The sequence below is a fragment of the Triturus cristatus genome, chromosome 11, assembly GCF_964204655.1.
Source record: "Triturus cristatus chromosome 11, aTriCri1.1, whole genome shotgun sequence".
In the NCBI taxonomy this organism is placed as follows: domain Eukaryota; kingdom Metazoa; phylum Chordata; class Amphibia; order Caudata; family Salamandridae; genus Triturus; species Triturus cristatus.
In genome coordinates this window covers 149,181,950-149,200,588 of record NC_140594.1, presented here as the reverse complement: position 1 = coordinate 149,200,588, position 18,639 = coordinate 149,181,950, and the positions used below count along the sequence as shown (strand labels likewise).

The window sequence follows — 18,639 nt, the reverse complement described above, 5'->3', positions numbered from 1 at the left end:
TCATAGTCTGAACTGTCCTGATACTTGATGTTAAGTTGAGATGGTTTTGTCGCCGTCCTAAACATACTGCCATCATCAGAATCCTCTTCCTCCAAAAGGTGTGTTGGAGGCAATAGCTGGACCCTAATAGGGGAAGTCAGGGCCGGCGTCAACGTACGTTTTGTGATCTTCAGATGTACTTGCATACTTTTTAGATTGGAATCAGCTGTCGACGGTGTGGTCTTCGACGGTGTGGTCTTCGACGGTGAAGCGTCGACGGGCACCATGGTAGACGGAGTGCCAGTCGACGGAGCAGTCGTCGACGGAGTCTTCGTCGTCAATGGAGTTTGTCGACGGTGCCGTCGTCGGAGTCTTCGTCGGCGATGAAGTGGATGTCGACGGGATAGTCTTCGTTGACGGTGTCGTCGTCGACACAGTCGTCGGCGATCGCAGCGTCGACGGTAGTTTGGACGTCGACAAGGACTTCTTTACCTTAAGCGTAGACGAGACAGACCTACCGGCCGGCCGGCGACAATGGAGTCGTCGATGTGGATAATGAAGAAGACGCGACAGAAGTTGAAACAGTCGTAGTCGTCGAGGCCACACACAAGGCTGTAGATGGATATTTCCTTGTCGTTGAGGTCACCGTCAACGAGGCCGTCGTCGACGGGGTGGAAGAAGGCTTTATGAAGGTGTGAAGAACCTCCTGAGGAGAAACCTTCGCTGAAAGAGCCTTGGGCTGTACCTCTGAAGACTTATGCGCCTTCTTTTGAGGTGGCTGCGACGAAGGGCCTGGAGAAGCCTCCCTTGGTCTTTTCTGAGATGACTGAGAAGATATGGAAGAGCCCTCACTCTCCTCAGAAGACTGTACTTGTTATTTGTCTTTAAGCCTCTGCAGCCAAATTAAGAGGCGTCCCTCACGATCTTTGAGGGTCTTTGAGGAAAAGGTACGACATACCTTACAGTCCTTTGAGGAGTGATCCGGATAAAGGCAGTAGAGACAATCCTTGTGTTGGTCATCCACATGAAATCTCTTTTTTCCACAGGAAGCACAAGGCCTAAAAAGGCCTTTCTTTGGAGTATCTGCCATGAAGAACTGGAGAACTTCACCTTGAAAATAGAAAATAGAAGTAAGAAGCACTGGAAATCCAAAAATAAGGAAAGCTGAGCAGAGCTCAGAGGAGACTCCCTTAGCACGACTTGCGGTATAAAATCTGAGGAACTAGAGTTCCTTCCAGGAAGGTTCCACAGGGTGGTGATAGCGGAGTGGCTCTACTCCAAAGTTTGGTCCTTTTTTACAAAAGGACATGGATATGTTACTAAGGTGAGGCCCTTGGCCTATTACTCTATATGTCTAATGAGACATTACTTTATTTATGTACCGGGGACTCCCAGCCCGACGACGGGGAATGATTCAGGCATGTGAATCTATGAAAGATACCCTAATACTGGATAATAAGAACTTCCTCAGATTCTACCACTTTCTTTTCAATACCTGCGTCAGAACATTCCTAGTCTGTACGGAAGAACCACAGAACACAAAAGGAACACGAAAACAATAGGTCCTTTGAACTGTTCTAAATCATTAACCTGCAAGCTAGGGAGTTTGGGAAAAAAATCAAATCTAGCATATGGCCCACCTGATGAGTAGGGGCCTTCACCAACTGAATTTCAAAGTTCGAAAAACTGGTTGGATAAAATGGTGGGGGTTAAAGGAAGACCTCTGGAGGGTGGTAAGTTTCTATGCTTTAATGCATATATGTGCAGTTACACGCAGGTAGGAATATAACCGAACAGGCAAGAAAACCACAGCCAACTGCACGATCAGTATTCTAGCCCAAGATTCCAGTTCGACCAAATCTTCCCCTTCTACAGGAACCACAAATGTAAGTAACAAAAATATAGAAGCAGCTTTTTTTCCCCCACAGAGATTTATATAGCGTGAACTTGATCAGAGGGTATCGGGTATCAGAGCACTTTACATGAGCACTAGTTGCATTACATGAGGACACAATTTTTGTTAGGCACAGGGAGATTGAGTGATTTGCCCAGAATCACAGGCTGTTGCGCGTCCTTGCAGAGACTCTAACTCGGTTCTCTAGATTTGAGGCCGACCGCCCTAGCAGTTACGCCTAATCCTCTCCCCAAATCCTACAAAATAGAAACATACAACTGGCCCCCCCTTGTTCTGAACTCTACAGAAAATGTACAGGTGGGACATAATTGTGAAGCAGGAAGCACTTATGTTAACAAGCTACACATAATCCTAAAAACATATAGGACGTCTCCTAACACAGGGTAACCTTAAAATCCGCTTATTTTTAGGGGACACTGCAACCCCATAGCCTCTCTTATTCTCATCTCAAATCCATTGAGGGGACAGCCTCTCCTTGTTCCACCATTTATTATCCTCCAGCATAACCACATGATTTTTTATTCTAACTACTTTTTTGGGTTGAGAAAACCTGGAACAACCCTTCACCCCTATTGCAGTAAGTGGAACTCCAACCAAACCGCCAGGTTTGATGGACTAGGTATGAACCCTTTCCGGCCTCTCATCATCAGCATACTTTTGTGCAACTTCCCATCTCACCTTTACAGATGCAAGATCCCCTTCCCTAACGGAATCCCCCATCGAAGGGCCAGCTAACTTGGTCGAAGGTTCCTGTCCCTTGAGGAGGTTAAAAAGAGACACACCAGTGACCGCACTGGGAGCGGTGCAAATTGCCCACAGTAAGTCCTTGAACTCCTTACCCCAATTCAATCCACTGACAACTGTAGGTTGTCCTTGATGACACTGTTCCATCCCTCAACCAAGCCATTACTGAGGGGATAAGACAGTGACGCTTTGGTGTGTTTTTCACACCCCAATGAGACGAAAACTACTAAAACTTTCAAGACATGAACAGCAATGTCCAACACAATCCCACAATCAACTGACCTCACAAATTCTACCTCTGGCCAACATGAAAAATAATCAATAAGCACAATTTCATATCTTCAACTTTCGTTGACTACAGTAATGTGTCCAATAATATCGACCTCCAATTTAGACCAGGCTCTGTCAGGAAAAGGCGCCGTCTCCACCGGACTAGGCATGGTGACCGGAGACTTGCCGCTAATTGCACATGCCATGCATTCAGTCACAAAATCTCCACCTCCCTTTCCAAACCCGGCTGCATAAATTTGTCCCAGATCCTTCTTTTCATTGCCCTTATTCAAACATGACCTTCATGAGTTAACCCAAACACCTTACCGCACAGCCCCCCCCCCCCCCCACCCGAGGCAAAACCAACATACCTCCTCTTCTTAGCAATCCATCCACATTATTCAACTCAGCAAAAACATGCTTGAAAGCATCCACATGCGCAAAAGACTTATCTTTAGGCCAATCCTTCAGAACATGATCCCTGACATTCATCAAATCACTGTCGCACTCAATGGCAGATTTCCACTTGGTTTCTGAAACGCATCCGTTGGTTGTATTACCTATGGTACTTAACATAACAAAATCACAATCTGCGTCTTCAACTTCCTCCACATCATCCAGGGGCACACAGGACAGACAGTCAGCAAAACTGTTTCTTGCACCAGGAATATACTCCGATACTGAAACTCCAAAAGCCTAAACTGCCACTTAGGAATGCGTGGAGTAGCACTGCAAGCACTCTTAGTCGTAAAAAGCTTGATCAAAGGCTTGTGGTCCAATCTTATGGTGAACTCCACACCCCACAGTCATTTCTATAATGGTTTGCTCCCGACCAACAGGCTAAGCCGCCTTGTTCAATAACCGAGTACATTCTTTCAGCCACTCTCAAAGCACGAGATAAAAAGGGAACCAGGCAGCCCCCAACCCATATTTACTAGCATCACTAACAATGACAGAAGAATCATGTGTCAAAATACTTCAAAGGAATAGTCTTAGCAATTTCCTTTTTGATTATGTCAAACTCAATTTACCTCCTCACTCCACACAAATTTTGTATTCTTTTTAATTAAATTCCTTAAACTACATGTCCTTTCCATACATTAGGGTTAAAAACTCCCACATACGGAAGAACGACCACATCTGATCCCTGTTAATGGGAACTGGAAAAATCAGCAATTGCCTTCACTAAACTACCCTTAGGGCCCACCCCTTGATCAGAAATCGTGTAGCCCAAGTAGTACACACAACTGCAAACCTGCAATTCTCCGCTCTCAATGTCATGCCTCTGTCTCTCAAAACCAAAGCAAAAGACTTGTCATGAGAGGACATGTCTTAACCAAAAATCAGAATATCATATGGATGCCGAAGCCAAACCAAAAGGCATGCGTTTAAATCTAAACACACCCTCCGGCGTGTTAAAAGACGTAAAATGCCTCGACTCGCGCTAACTCTTGTGATACACAAATTAATCTCCACAAATGGGGCCATATTAAATTATGGCCGAAGGTTGGGCCGATGGTCCCCAGAACAAGTGATGAACCTTTATGGTTCGATTGGCTGGACCAAAGCTACGTATGGCTCAGAAGTCTGGGGTTATGTCAATGTAGAGCAACTGCAACTGGTGGAAAACAAATTTATGCGTAGGATCCTGAGGGTCCCCCAGAGTTCCCCAGCTGTAATTGCTCACAAGGAATTAGGGAGACCTTTTCTAGAAGATGAACTTAAGATAAGACCCATCATAGCCCGGTTGAAAATATGGGATAACCCTGAGGCAGATTTTACAAGACAAATCTTGAGGGATTGCCTGACAAGGGATAAAGGATTACAAATTCCTTGTTTATATTATGTTAAGACCACCCTGGAGGGCATTGATCAGAGGGATCTCTTCACCGATCCCAGTTCTATTCTATTGTCTGATAAACGGAAAATTAAAACTCTGTTGGCAGCTCAACTCGCCGAAATAAGAACAAAACGGGAGTTGTTAAAGCACACTGTACTCACCTATAGCTATATTAAGAACACAGAGGGCATGGAGCCATATCTCTATGTAATGTATAATGCCCAGGATAGGTTTTTAATGACCCATTTTAGGCTCAATCTTCTACCTCATACTGGCAGAGCCGCCAGGTTTTACACAGTCGATTGAGCAGAAGGGTGCCTGCGGCTGCGACAACTTGTCTCCGCAGGACACCCTTCATTTTGTACTTTTGTGTCCTCTTTTTAAATACCCTAGACGTAAGTTTCTGGTTGAGATTTTTAAAAAAAGAGAAGTTTCGTCAAGCCAAAATGGCTTTATTGTTCTTGCAAAGAGCTCATTACCCATGGTCACTGTGTTGCATTATGAATTTTATTAAGACTGCTGTAAAGCTAAGAAACACTAGAGGGGTGGGTGCTTGAAGGGCCCCGTGTTGAGCATTGTGTTAATTGTTTTTATATTTTAATTAATGAAACGCTGGAATTCATAGTAATGTAATTCTTTTTTTAAAATTGTTGATCTGTGTACTTTTATGATGTTTTTAACTATCGAATAAAGAATTACTGAACTGATACGCGGCACTCACGTCTTCGGTTAACACCATGCCACATTTAAGAGAAGTCAACATTTGATTTATATTGGGTTGGGGATGCCCATCTACCCAAATTCTCTTGTTGAGGTCCCTCAAGTCAATGCACATCCTCAACGTCCCATTGCCCTTTCTTGCTAACACAATGGGCAACAACCATTCAGAACTTTCAACGGCTTCAATAACGCCTTGCCCACATAAAGCCTCCAATTCCTTTCTGAGATCATGTCTCATGGTTAGTGGCATACGCCTCACTTTGTGCCCCACCGGATTAACCAGACTATAATATGATTTGATGAGCAAAACCTTTAAGTTTTCCCAGTTTCTCTTGAAAAATCTCCAGAAATGCTTTGACTATTGTCACACACTCATCCTTCAACAACACTTGTACTGGGCTACTGGGTTCAAGGATTATTCCCAACTTCCTCCAATGGACATGATCCATCTTTGGCCACGTTTGAAGTGGCATTCACTTTTTTACATTTAAAATCCAACACTGCATCAAATTCACCAACAACGTCTATGGATTTCCCTCCATACACAATTGATCGCACATTGGACTTCCTTAACTCAGTATCTTTGAGGCGTTCCCACTCTTTCAAACCCAGTAAGAGTGAAAAAGGAGCCAGAATCAGCTATCAGATTAAATGCAACATCCGCTATATTCACCAAACAAAATGGTCTTTTGACCTTTTCTGTTTCAATTTGTATCACACCTGTTCAGGCCATCCTCACCCTTTTGTATGCAAAATACAACATTTTCATCATCCAATTCCTCAGACGTATCACCATTGTAGCTGGTGTTTTCAATTACATTAAATTGTTTGGAATCATTCCTCTGGTTATCAGATTTACACACCGTGGTGAAATGCCCCTTTCCTACATTTCACACACGCTTTGTCCACAGCAGGACACTTCAGGGAATTCCTAAGATTATTCCTACTACCACCTCTGTTGCATTCCATTACTTTCCTCTTAGAGGCCCCTTTCTTACACATACGCTTCATAGAACCCCCTACCTAAATAGCATGCACCTGTGCCCCAAGAGACATCTGTTCCTTATAATTGGTAGTAGCTTTGATAATACTAGCATACTTCCACTGCTCTTTCCAAGGTTAGGGCATTTATGGCCAACAATTTTTCATTAATCTTCTTACTCATGGTTTTCTCCACAATCTGATCTGATCATTTCTTCCCCAAAGACCCCAAACTGCAGGTAGCTGCTAGGATGCTTAATGCGCTAACATCAGATTCACCAGACAATTGATGCCTAGCATAAAGGTTGTGCCTTTTATAACATTTTTCTTTTTCTTGAACCGGGCATCTAAAGTTTTAATGGCTGTGGCATGCTCATCCAAAACATTCCCCTCCCTCAATGTGCTAACGTTAGGTAGGTGTTTCAACACCTTCCTGTCCTCAGGACCTTAAGAATGCTTTATAATAGCATATTTCTTCTGCGTAAAAACCTCTCCTTGTATGGCCTCCAAAAGTTCTTCGAAGCCCTCCTTCCACTGTTCCCACTCAATGGGTGGAGACCCAAGGGTTGCTTAAAAGGCTGGAGGGGGAATTATGCTATCCTGCAGGTTATGTCCTGTTTCACAAAATAACCACCACAATAGAATACAATGACTGCAAGAGTGGGGTTAGAAGAATTTATTTTGTTGCTTATAACAATGTGTACCAATAAAGCACTCGGATACCTGATTTGGGTCTAGTTCCCGCTATATAAAACTATTGAAAAAAATGTCCACAATACTACTGGTGAAAATACCAGATATGGTGAGCATCACCAAAATCCATGCCCTTCAGCAAATGGGGGCATATGAAAGGCAAAACACAGTAGAAAGTAGTGCGACAATAAGTGTGTATATATGTGTATATATGTGTATACATATATATATATATATATATATATATATATATATATATATATATATATATATATATATATATATATATATATATAGCACACATCAGGCTTTTCCGAAATCAAGAAAGCACTCTCGAGCCCAGCTCCATATGCGTGAGTTCTTTATTCACAAAATGACAAACAAACGCGTTTGTTTGTCATTTTGTGAATAAAGAACTCACGCATATGGAGCTGGGCTCGAGAGTGCTTTCTTGATTTCGGAAAAGCCTGATGTGTGCTAATTGAAGGAGGATCGCTACCTCGCTCGAGCCCGCCACCGGGAAAGCAGCGGGAAAATCAGCGAACCATATATATATATATATATATATATATATATATATATATATATATATATATATATATATATACTCAAACACACACACAAACAAATCAATGTCTACCTCACCGAGGGTGAGAACAACAGTCATGAGGTGAGCGATTCACCAAAATACGCCATTTCAGCAAACGGGGAGTGTATGGAAAACCCCAAACACAATAGAAAGCTGTGTAAAAAAAAAAAAGTATATATATATATATATATATATATATATATATATATATATATATCTGGCTCGGGTGCAAAAACACACTGCACTCACGGGGTGAATTAAATCCATTTATTCAGGCACACCAATTGCGAGGACGCGTTTCGGCATTCCGCCTTCTTCCAGCTCGCGTGTGCATCAACAGACATAAGTGGGTGTGATTGTTTAAAATGTCAGAGCTGAATGCTCATTGGCCGCAGTAGCTGATAGGGAGGTAGGGATTGGTTGCTCAATAGCCAATGTCGTGGGCCCCTCTGCTCGTACATCTCCCCATTACCGCTGGCTTGGTACCCACGTGTCAAACGTGGTCTTCAGGGCACCCCTCGTCAACCTCCGGGTTATGTCACAAAACAGCGCAGGGATCAGCGTATATCCGATTGTCCTCCAGTCTGTATGACTGGCGCTTTCGCAACGCTGATATTTCCGACGCCCAGTGGTGGTGCAAGACGCTGTAAAATTGGTGTGCCTGAATAAATGGATTTAATTCACCCCGTGAGTGCAGTGTGTTTTTGCACCCGAGCCAGATATTTAAGAATGGACCCACCTCCATCTTTACTTGCACCCGTCAGAAGAGTGCAGCAGGCGTAAATGGTGGGAGAGGAGCCAGGATTTTACAGCGTCTTGCACCACCACTGGGCGTCGGAAATATCAGCGTTGCGAAAGCGCCAGTCATACAGACTGGAGGACAATCGGATATACGCTGATCCCTGCGCTGTTTTGTGACATAACCCGGAGGTTGACGAGGGGTGCCCTGAAGACCACGTTTGACATGTGGGGACCAAGCCAGCGGTAATGGGGAGATGTACGAGCAGAGGGGCCCACGACATTGGCTATTGAGCAACCAATCCCTACCTCCCTATCAGCTACTGCGGCCAATGAGCATTCAGCTCTGACATTTTAAACAATCACACCCACTTATGTCTGTTGATGCACACGCGAGCTGGAAGAAGGCGGAATGCCGAAACGCGTCCTCGCAATTGGTGTGCCTGAATAAATGGATTTAATTCACCCCGTGAGTGCAGTGTGTTTTTGCACCCGAGCCAGATATTTAAGAATGGACCCACCTCCATCTTTACTTGCACCCGTCAGAAGAGTGCAGCAGGCGTAAATGGTGGGAGAGGAGCCAGGATATATATATATATATATATATATATATATATATATATATATATATAGTGCACAAACCACTGGCCAAGTTACTGTATTGTAACACGCTGGAGGGGATTAACGCAATGCACTGCCAAAAATCATTTACTTATGGCAAATAAGGGCATGCAAATCACTGCATCCACACAAGGAAAGAATAGTAGTATTCAAGAAAAGGTGAGCGAATTATCGCATCGGCACAAGGAAAAGTGTAGATTTGAAAAAAAGGTGTGTGAATCACCGCGATCCGCTGCACAGGTTACCTTTGCATTTCTGCAGTGGCCCGTAGATATTCCAGAAGAACGATGTTTAGCATCAGCTGAATACCAGGTTACCAGGTACAAGTTCGCCATCTGATGTGTGCAATGACCGTGGTCCGTGTTGCCAAGCACTCGCCTCAGTCAGCTATGCTTCGCTTGGAAGGGCCAATGATACAAGCCTGAACGAGCAGACTCAAGTGAGCGTGACGCTCCCTATTCGGCTTAAAAGGATCCCACAAACTCCGCTTAGGTACAACGCCTCACAAACTAAAGGCAAGCCCAACAGAGGATTGGCAGAAACTCTGCATCGTCCCAGTGCCTCAGAATTTGAACACCGAAAATACCGACAGCTCCCAAATCAGTGCCTCATTCGGTCATAACCGCTTCTCCCGCTCATCGTCACTGAAAGGAAGACCTCTGTATGCTGGTGAGTTTCCACGCTTTAGTGAAGATACATGCAGTTAGACACAGGTAGGTAGGTATATGACAAACCAGGAAGGAAAACCACAGCCCGTTCATTCCAACAATAAAAATCCAGGCATAACCACATTCTAGCCCAAGATGCAAGTCCCAACAGAGGGGGGGGGGGGGGGGGGGGGGGGGGATGTTCTTCCACTGCATGGCAACAAATAGTTTCACTTTGCGCCCCTGGATTGCCTTGATGTACGTCAAGGAGTCGAAGTCAGAGTTGTGAGCTAGATACCTGGTCAAGTACATATTATCATCGGAGTCAAATTAGCAATTCTTCGTGATAAATCAAGTTTGAGATTTTACAGATTGCGTTTCAATTGGATTACCTTAATTTGACAGATTCCCCAAAAGAGGCTGAGCAAACCTCCCTGAAAAAAGGACCATTAGGTTTCAAGGATTACAGCAGACTAGTCACCAACTTTACCTCACTCATTTTTTGGGGCATGGCAGCAACACGCTTCAAATTACTGTCAGCCATTAAAGTCTAGTCCACAGACATGTTGTCTCTTAAAATGTTTAAAGAATGTTTGCTTAACTACGACACCTTCAAAGCACAAATTAAATTTACTATTACATTGTCTCTGTGGTCGTTCTTAATATACAAGGAAAGTGTAAAGATAAAAACCTTGCAGAGTTTATCTTCCGCTTTGGAATACATACACACACACACACACACACACACACACACACACACACACACACACACACACACACACACACACACACACACACACACACACACACACACACACACACACACACACACACACACACACACACACACACACACACACACACACACACACACACACACACACACACACACACACACACACACACACACACACACACACACACACACACACACACACACACACACACACACACACACACACACACACACACACACACACACACACACACACACACGACAAGGTTTTTATAGAAGAAACTTAGGCAGGCAGAACGGGCATCAGGCAAAACAATGAATTGATCATTCCAGTTTTTAAACAAGGGCACAACTCTTTTGAACACACATTGCCAAAATTATTTTTCATAAGTAAGCAATAAAAGGTTGCTGATGCAAGTCATGAACACGGACTAAGAAAATTAGATCACTGAGCAATTTCTGAATTTGCAATTCTCCAAATAAAAATGGTTTATGTCACAGTCTCAGAATCCTACTTAATTTGATTCTTTCAACAGTAAGTGGTACTTTACAATTTACACATTGACCGTGCATTATTTTTGGTAACGAACAAAACAGTTTTCAGACTTACTTTTCCATTTTTAATTTCTTCTCGCGCCAGCTGGACCACCCTTCTAACTTTGGATGCTATGCATAGATATTTGAAAAACCTTTGGTGGGCTGACCAAAACTGACCCCACATTGACTTTTTCATTCGTTGTTCAGCATCAATTAGATCAGCTGCTTGTTGAAATTTCTCTCTGGCCAGAACCCACTAGAAAATTGGAACAATATACCAGTTAAATCACAGTAAAGTGAACAAAACTAAACATAAATCAGATGAAACACGAATGAAGACGTTGATTAACTGCAAATCTAGATCTCTGAAATAGCCACCGAATTAATAACCGTGCCCACACACGAGATGCCTGAACACTATTAAAAATAATTTTCATTTAGCTCATCCAGGTTTCCTGCACAGCGGGTGACAGTACAATGGGGTGGTGAGGGTACACTATTATGAACATGTGTACTACACAAAGAGGATAATGATTGAAAAAGTAAAGCTATCTGTGATCAGAACCACATGTGTCCAGGGAGGAAGGGGCACATGTGAACCTACAGCACTACACAATATAAAGGGATATACTACTTACCAGTATGCATCTGTTCTTGGCATGTATAGCTGCAGATCCACACACTTAGCATAGATCGCCATCTGGTGTTGGGCCCGGATGTTTGCACTTGTTTTTGTCTTGGAAAACTCTTTGGAAGTTACAGGACAGGGGACTCCTCCTTTAGACTATAGTGCGCATGGGCATCGGCTCCATCCTCAGATTCTTTTTCGCCAGTAGGGAAATGATGGAGTTTTATGCGAAGTGGGTCGCACACCGCTCGTCATACTAGCAAATAGCCCCATAGGATTCTGGAGAATGTAGTGACAGCGGCGGGTACACCTATGCCACAAGTAAAAAGTTTAAAATGCCATCCCTGGACACGTGTTTCGAGGTAATTGCCTCTCGTCAGCAGGGAGCAGGTACGTATGCGGGGTGCTGTAGACTGCCAAAAATTATCAGGTATAGTACCTCTCACGGCGCGCGGGTGCGGGATCCGGGCTCGTCAACCCATAGCTCAGGGAGCTTTAAATACAAAATGCGAAGTGGGTCGCACACCGCTCGTCATACTAGCAAATAGCCCCATAGGATTCTGGAGAATGTAGTGACAGCGGCGGGTACACCTATGCCACGAGTAAAAAGTTTAAAATGCCATCCCTGGACACGTGTTTCGAGGTAATTGCCTCTCGTCAGCAGGGAGCAGGTACGTATGCGGGGTGCTGTAGACTGCCAAAAATTATCAGGTATAGTACCTCTCACGGCGCGCGGGTGCGGGATCCGGGCTCGTCAACCCATAGCTCAGGGAGCTTTAAATACAAAATGCGAAGTGGGTCGCACACCGCTCGTCATACTAGCAAATAGCCCCATAGGATTCTGGAGAATGTAGTGACAGCGGCGGGTACACCTATGCCACGAGTAAAAAGTTTAAAATGCCATCCCTGGACACGTGATAATTTTTGGCAGTCTACAGCACCCCGCATACGTACCTGCTCCCTGCTGACGAGAGGCAATTACCTCGAAACACGTGTCCAGGGATGGCATTTTAAACTTTTTACTCGTGGCATAGGTGTACCCGCCGCTGTCACTACATTCTCCAGAATCCTATGGGGCTATTTGCTAGTATGACGAGCGGTGTGCGACCCACTTCGCATTTTGTATTTAAAGCTCCCTGAGCTATGGGTTGACGAGCCCGGATCCCGCACCCGCGCGCCGTGAGAGGTACTATACCTGATAATTTTTGGCAGTCTACAGCACCCCGCATACGTACCTGCTCCCTGCTGACGAGAGGCAATTACCTCGAAACACGTGTCCAGGGATGGCATTTTAAACTTTTTACTCGTGGCATAGGTGTACCCGCCGCTGTCACTACATTCTCCAGAATCCTATGGGGCTATTTGCTAGTATGACGAGCGGTGTGCGACCCACTTCGCATTTTGTATTTAAAGCTCCCTGAGCTATGGGTTGACGAGCCGGTTGACGAGCCCGGATCCCGCACCCGCGCGCCGTGAGAGGTACTATACCTGATAATTTTTGGCAGTCTACAGCACCCCGCATACGTACCTGCTCCCTGCTGACGAGAGGCAATTACCTCGAAACACGTGTCCAGGGATGGCATTTTAAACTTTTTACTCGTGGCATAGGTGTACCCGCCGCTGTCACTACATTCTCCAGAATCCTATGGGGCTATTTGCTAGTATGACGAGCGGTGTGCGACCCACTTCGCATAAATGATGGAGTTTTGTAAGAGACATAAAGATGCCCGTGTATGCTGTATCTAAATAAGATAGTACTGGAACAGATAAAGGTAGCCGGGTGGGCGTGTGTGGATCTGCAGCTCTACATGCCAAGAACAGATGCATACTGGTAAGTAGCATTTCCCGTTTAAGGCAAATGAGCTGCAGATCACACACTTAACATAGACTGTATAGCAGGACCCATCCTTAGCGGCGACCACCAGTACCTGTTGCAGTAGTTTGAAATAGTGTTTTGAGTACTGCCTGGCCCACACTAGCTTGTTTTGTTTGCACATCCACAAAAAAATATTTTGTGAATGTGTGCGGTGTAGACCATGTAGCTGCTTAGCAGATGTCATCTAAGGGAATTTTCCCTGAAAATGCCATTGAAGCCCCTATCTTTCGTGTTGAGTGGCCTTTAGGAGGAACAGATAAAGTATGTTTTGCTTGGTGATAGTTTGTATGCATTTAACAATCCATCTAGCTATCCCCGATTTCGATATGGGGTTGCCTTTGTGTGGTGGTGAAAATGACACAAAAAGTTGTTTGGTCTTACGAAAAGGTTGTGTTCTTTCAATGTAATAGAGCAATGCTCTTTTGACATCTAGGGTATGAAGAGCTCTTTCCGCGACTGCCTGTGGCTGTGAGAAGAACACTGGCAACTCTACAAACTGATTGAGGTGGAAAGGAGAAATAACTTTAGGGAGGAATTTTGGATTGGTTCTGAGAACAACCTTATTGTGATGGATTTGTAGGAAAGGTTCCTGAATAGTAAACGCTTGCAGTTCACTAACTCTAAGAGAAGTGATAGCTACTAGGAAAGCAACTTTCCATGTTAGAAATTGGAGTTCACATTTATGCAGAGGTTCAAAGGGAGGACCAATTAGTCTTGTGAGAACGATGTTTAAATTCCACACAGGCGAGGGTGGTACTCTAGGTGGAATTATCCTTTTGAGGCCTTCCATAATGGCTTTGATGGCAGGCACTCTGAAAAGTGATAGGCGTTGTCTATTGTGTATATCAGCTGCTATGGCAGCGAGGTGTAGCCTAATAGATTTGTAGGCTAAATTGCACCTTTGGAGATGTAGTAGGTAACCTATGATGTGTTGGATAGACACGTCTAGGGGATTGATGTTGGTATGACAGTATATTACAAATCTCTTCCAATTGGCGCATTGCAGGTTCTAGTGGTGGGGAGTCTAGCTCCTTAATGACGTTCATGCATTCAGGGGGTAGATTAAGGTAACTAAATTCTAAGACCTCAGGAGCCAGATCGCAAGGTTGAGCTGAGCTGGGTCCTTGTGTCTGATCTCTCAATGGTTCTGGGTTAAGAGGCATGGGGAGAGGTGTAGTCTTTGGTGCGGAACTACAGACAGTTCCAGTAGTGTGGTGTACCACGGTTGTCTGGCCCAAGTTGGAGCAACTAGGATGAGAGTCAGAGCATGTTGCTGTAGTTTGCGCACCGCCATTGGAATGAGTGGGAGAGGTGGAAAGGCGTACGCAAATCTGCCTGACCAATTCAGCCATATCGCATTGCCTTTGGACAATGGGTGTGGATACCTGGCGTTAAGTTTGGGCATTTGGCGTTTTCGTGGGTGGCGAAGAGGTCTATCTCTGGTTGCCCCCACATTTGAAAGAATGGCTGAAGAACTTGTGGATGAAGTTCCCACTCGTGAATCTGTTGCGTTTGACGGCTTAACAGATCTGCTATGGTGTTTTGGACTCCTGGGACATGTTGAGCTAGGCGAAAGATGTTCTGGGGTATAGCCCATCTCCATATACTCTGTGCCAGTTAAGAGAGCTGCAGAGTGTGTCCCGCCTTGTTTCTGTATGTAGTACATGGCTGTCATGTTGTCTGTGCAGACTAAGACAGCTTTGCCTGATATTTGTTTTTGGAAAGCCTTTAAGGCTAAGAAAATGGCTAGTAGCTCCAGGTGGTTGATGTGGAGTAACTTTTGTTGAGGAGTCTACCTGCCTTGCATGGTGTGATGTAATAGGTGCGCTCCCAAGCCGGAGAGCGACGCGTCCACTGTCATGACTATCTGTGGAACTGGCTCGATGAACAGTCGCCCTTTGGAAAGGTTCTTGGTGTTCCACCATTGCAGAGTTCGATAAGTGCGACCGTCTACCAACACCAGATTTGTTAGCTGACCTTGAGCCTGGTTCCATTGGCGTGCTAAGCACTCCTGGAGAGGACGCATGTAGAGTCTTGCATGAGGTACTAGGAGTATGCAAGAGGCCATCATCCCTATTAGCTGCATGAACACTCTTGCTGGGAGAGAGTGTTGAGACTGAAATTTGTTTATGAGAGCTTGCATGTTTGCTATCCTGGTGGGGTTGGGATAGGCCAATGCTTTTGAGGTGTCTATTGTGGCACGTGGGACGGTTGTAGATTAGACTTTGGGTAGTGAACCCCAAGTTGTGGAGTAGTTGGATAGTGGTGTGAGTGTGATGAACACCCTGATTGTATGAGCTGGCTTTTATGAGCCAGTCGTCCAGATATAGGAAGACGTGAATGTGTTGTCTTCTTAAGTGGGCTGCCACTACCGCTAGGCACTTGGTGAATACCCGTGGTGCTGTTGTGACTCCGAAAGGGAGTACTTCGAATTGATAGTGTTGGCCGTCCACTACAAACCTTAGATATTTCCTGTGAGCTGTGTAAATGGGAATATGGAAATAGGCGTCCTTGAGATCTAGAGTAGCAAGGAAGTTGCCTTGTGAAAGAAGAGGAAGGACCTGTTGCAGTGTAACCATATGAAAGTGGTGCGATTGTATGTACAGGTTTAGAGGTTTATGGTCTAGAATAGGCCTGAGAGATCCGTCCTTCTTTGGATACAGGGAGTAAACTCCTGTTTTTTGTTGTTGCAGGGGAACTGGTTCTATTGCACCCTTTTGCAGGAGGGAGGTCACCTCCTGTTTTAGTAGAGCTAAGTGTTGTGAGGACATTGGGCGTTGTTTGGGTGGTATGTGTGCCTCTGCCTTTGCTATTGTTGCCTCTGTAGCCTCCTCTCTGGTAACCTCTGGTAAATGTAGACTAGGCAGGAGCCTTGTAAGAGGTGGAGGGGCTGAAGAGTAGCCTTTGTAGGTGCCCTTGTAAGGTGAGCGACGAAAGGAACGCCAGGGAGTTTGCAGCTGCAAGGCTCCCATGAATTTTGCTGTGTCCGTATCCTTTTTCATTTTTTCAAGGGTTGAATCTACATTTCGGCCAAATAGGTGCTCCTGATCAAAAGGCTGGTTGAGGATGGAGCGGTGAACTTCAGGTTTAACACCCGAGATGCGTAGCCAGGCATGCCTACGCAAAAGGACACTCGTGTTTACTGCTCTGGAGGCGGTGTCTGCCACGTCAAGAGCGCAACGGATTGAGGTGTTGGCGATAAGCTTACCCTCCTGTATGAGTTCATTGGCCCTGTTTTTGTATTTATCTGGGAGGTGCTGCATTATGGACTTTAGTTCATCATAATGTGCCTGTCGTACCTGGCTAACAGCGCCTGAGTGTTGGGGATGCGCCATATGTTAGTCGCTTGTGTGGCTGTTCTTTTGCCAGAGGCGTCCAAGAGTTTAGACTCTTTGTCGGGTGGTGAAGCGTCACCTGATGTCTGAGAATTGGCCCTTTTCCTAGCATTGGAAACTACCAGGGAGTCTAAGGGTACTGGGCCTTTAATGTAAGCTGGGTCGTCAGGGGCAGCTTAATATTTTTTGTCGATCCTGGGGATAAGAACTCAAGCCCTAACAGGATCTTTAAAGACCTCAGGTGCATGCTTAACGCCTTTAATCATAGGTAGTGTTGAGGTGGATCTTTGAGTGGTGTCAAATGTATCCATTAGGAAGTCCTGCTCTATGGGGTCTGTATACAAGGCAACCGCGTGGTATTGGGCAGCTCTGTGCACAAGCTGATTAAAGCCCATGGTGTCCTCTGGAGGGGAAGGCCTGGAGGGGTAGATGACATCCTGTGGAACATTAGGGACATCTGGCGTGATAGTCATCCCAGGGGTCTGGGGAAGAAGGTGGACAAGGATCCCCTAATGGCACATCGTCCGGACCCTCCCCCATGTCATCCAAGGTGTCATCATCGTCTACTGGTGTAGGAGATAGTGTAGGGGAATGGTGTGGTGAGGGAGGTGGAGGAGGTGGTGGTGGAGGAGGTGGAGAAGGGAGTCTTCGAGGAGATGTAGCAATGTCCCTCTTTTTAGGTGGTGGAGCCGGTGCAGGCGCCTCTAGTGGTCTTTTCCTAGAACTGAGAGTCAATTGACCAGTTTTAGGACCCCTTATGAGAGTCTTGAGCAGGGTCTGGTGTAAACAGCTTTTCTGCTGGAGGTTAGTCTTTCGGTGCTGAGCGTTTCGGTTCCGTAGGCTTCTTCTGTAGCAGTTCTGTGTTGTTTTGGTTTGGAACCGTGCGTCTTTACAGTCTGTGGCCTGAGGAACTTGTTGTTTTTTCAGTTCCGAGGCGTTCCTTGGCTCCGAATCCGAGCCCTTCTGGAGTGTTTTTTTGTTCGGCTCCGAATGTTTTTTTCGGTGTCGACGAGTCGGTGCTTGTGGGTTTTGGTGCCGCGTGCTTGGATGTGGAAGCAGTTGTCGGCACGGAGGAGGAGGGCGGTTTCTTTTTCGGTGCCGGTGATTGTGTTACGGTACAGACGACAGGCTGACTCTAGCCCGAGCTGCCTGAAGGCTTAGTAGGCTTCTTTGCCGGGCCAGAGGGTATGGGAAGCAGTCTCTCGGTGTGCACCTGGGCCCGAAGGTGAAGGTGTGACCGAAGCCTTTTGAGGACGCAGGGAGGGGGTCGGGGGTCGACGTTCTTACTTACGACCCGCTGCGCCGGAGTGGTCTCTTCGACGGAGTCGTCTGCTTCTCAATCAATCAATCAATCAATCAAAGACATTTATAGAGCGCACTACATACCCGTAGGGTCTCAAGGCGCTTAGGGGGGGGGGGGGGGGGGGGGGGGTGCCGTTACTGCTCGAACAGCCAGGTCTTGAGCTTCTTCCTGAAGGAGAGGTGGTCTTGGGTCAGGCGCAGGTCGGTCGGGAGGGAGTTCCAGGTCTTGGCGGCCAGGTAGGAGAAGGACCTTCCTCCTGTTGTCGCTCTGCGGATGCGTGGGACGGCGGCGAGGGCGTGGCTGGTTGATCGGAGGTGGCGTTTGGGAGCGTAGAAGTTGATTCGGTTGTTGAGGTAGCTCGGGCCTTGATCGTGTAGGGCTTTGTGTGCGTGGGTGAGGAGACGGAAGGTGATTCTTTTGTTGACGGGGAGCCAATGCAGGTCTCTCAGGTGTCCGGAGATGTGGCAGTTACGTGGGATGTCGAGGA

At 45.8% G+C, this 18,639-nt stretch overlaps 1 protein-coding gene across 7 annotated transcripts in view; it reads right to left on the bottom strand.

Annotated features, from left to right (window-relative positions):
* The window catches only part of SBNO1 (strawberry notch homolog 1), a 1,282,279-nt gene that overhangs the window by 804,603 nt on the left and 459,037 nt on the right, over positions 1-18,639 (bottom strand). For all 7 annotated transcript variants that reach the window (XM_085634811.1, XM_085634813.1, XM_085634807.1 and 4 more), the window contains one exon: positions 11,084-11,266. In XM_085634811.1, coding sequence (XP_085490937.1) covers positions 11,084-11,266 — 183 coding nt within the window. The remainder of the gene's footprint in view (positions 1-11,083; positions 11,267-18,639) is intronic.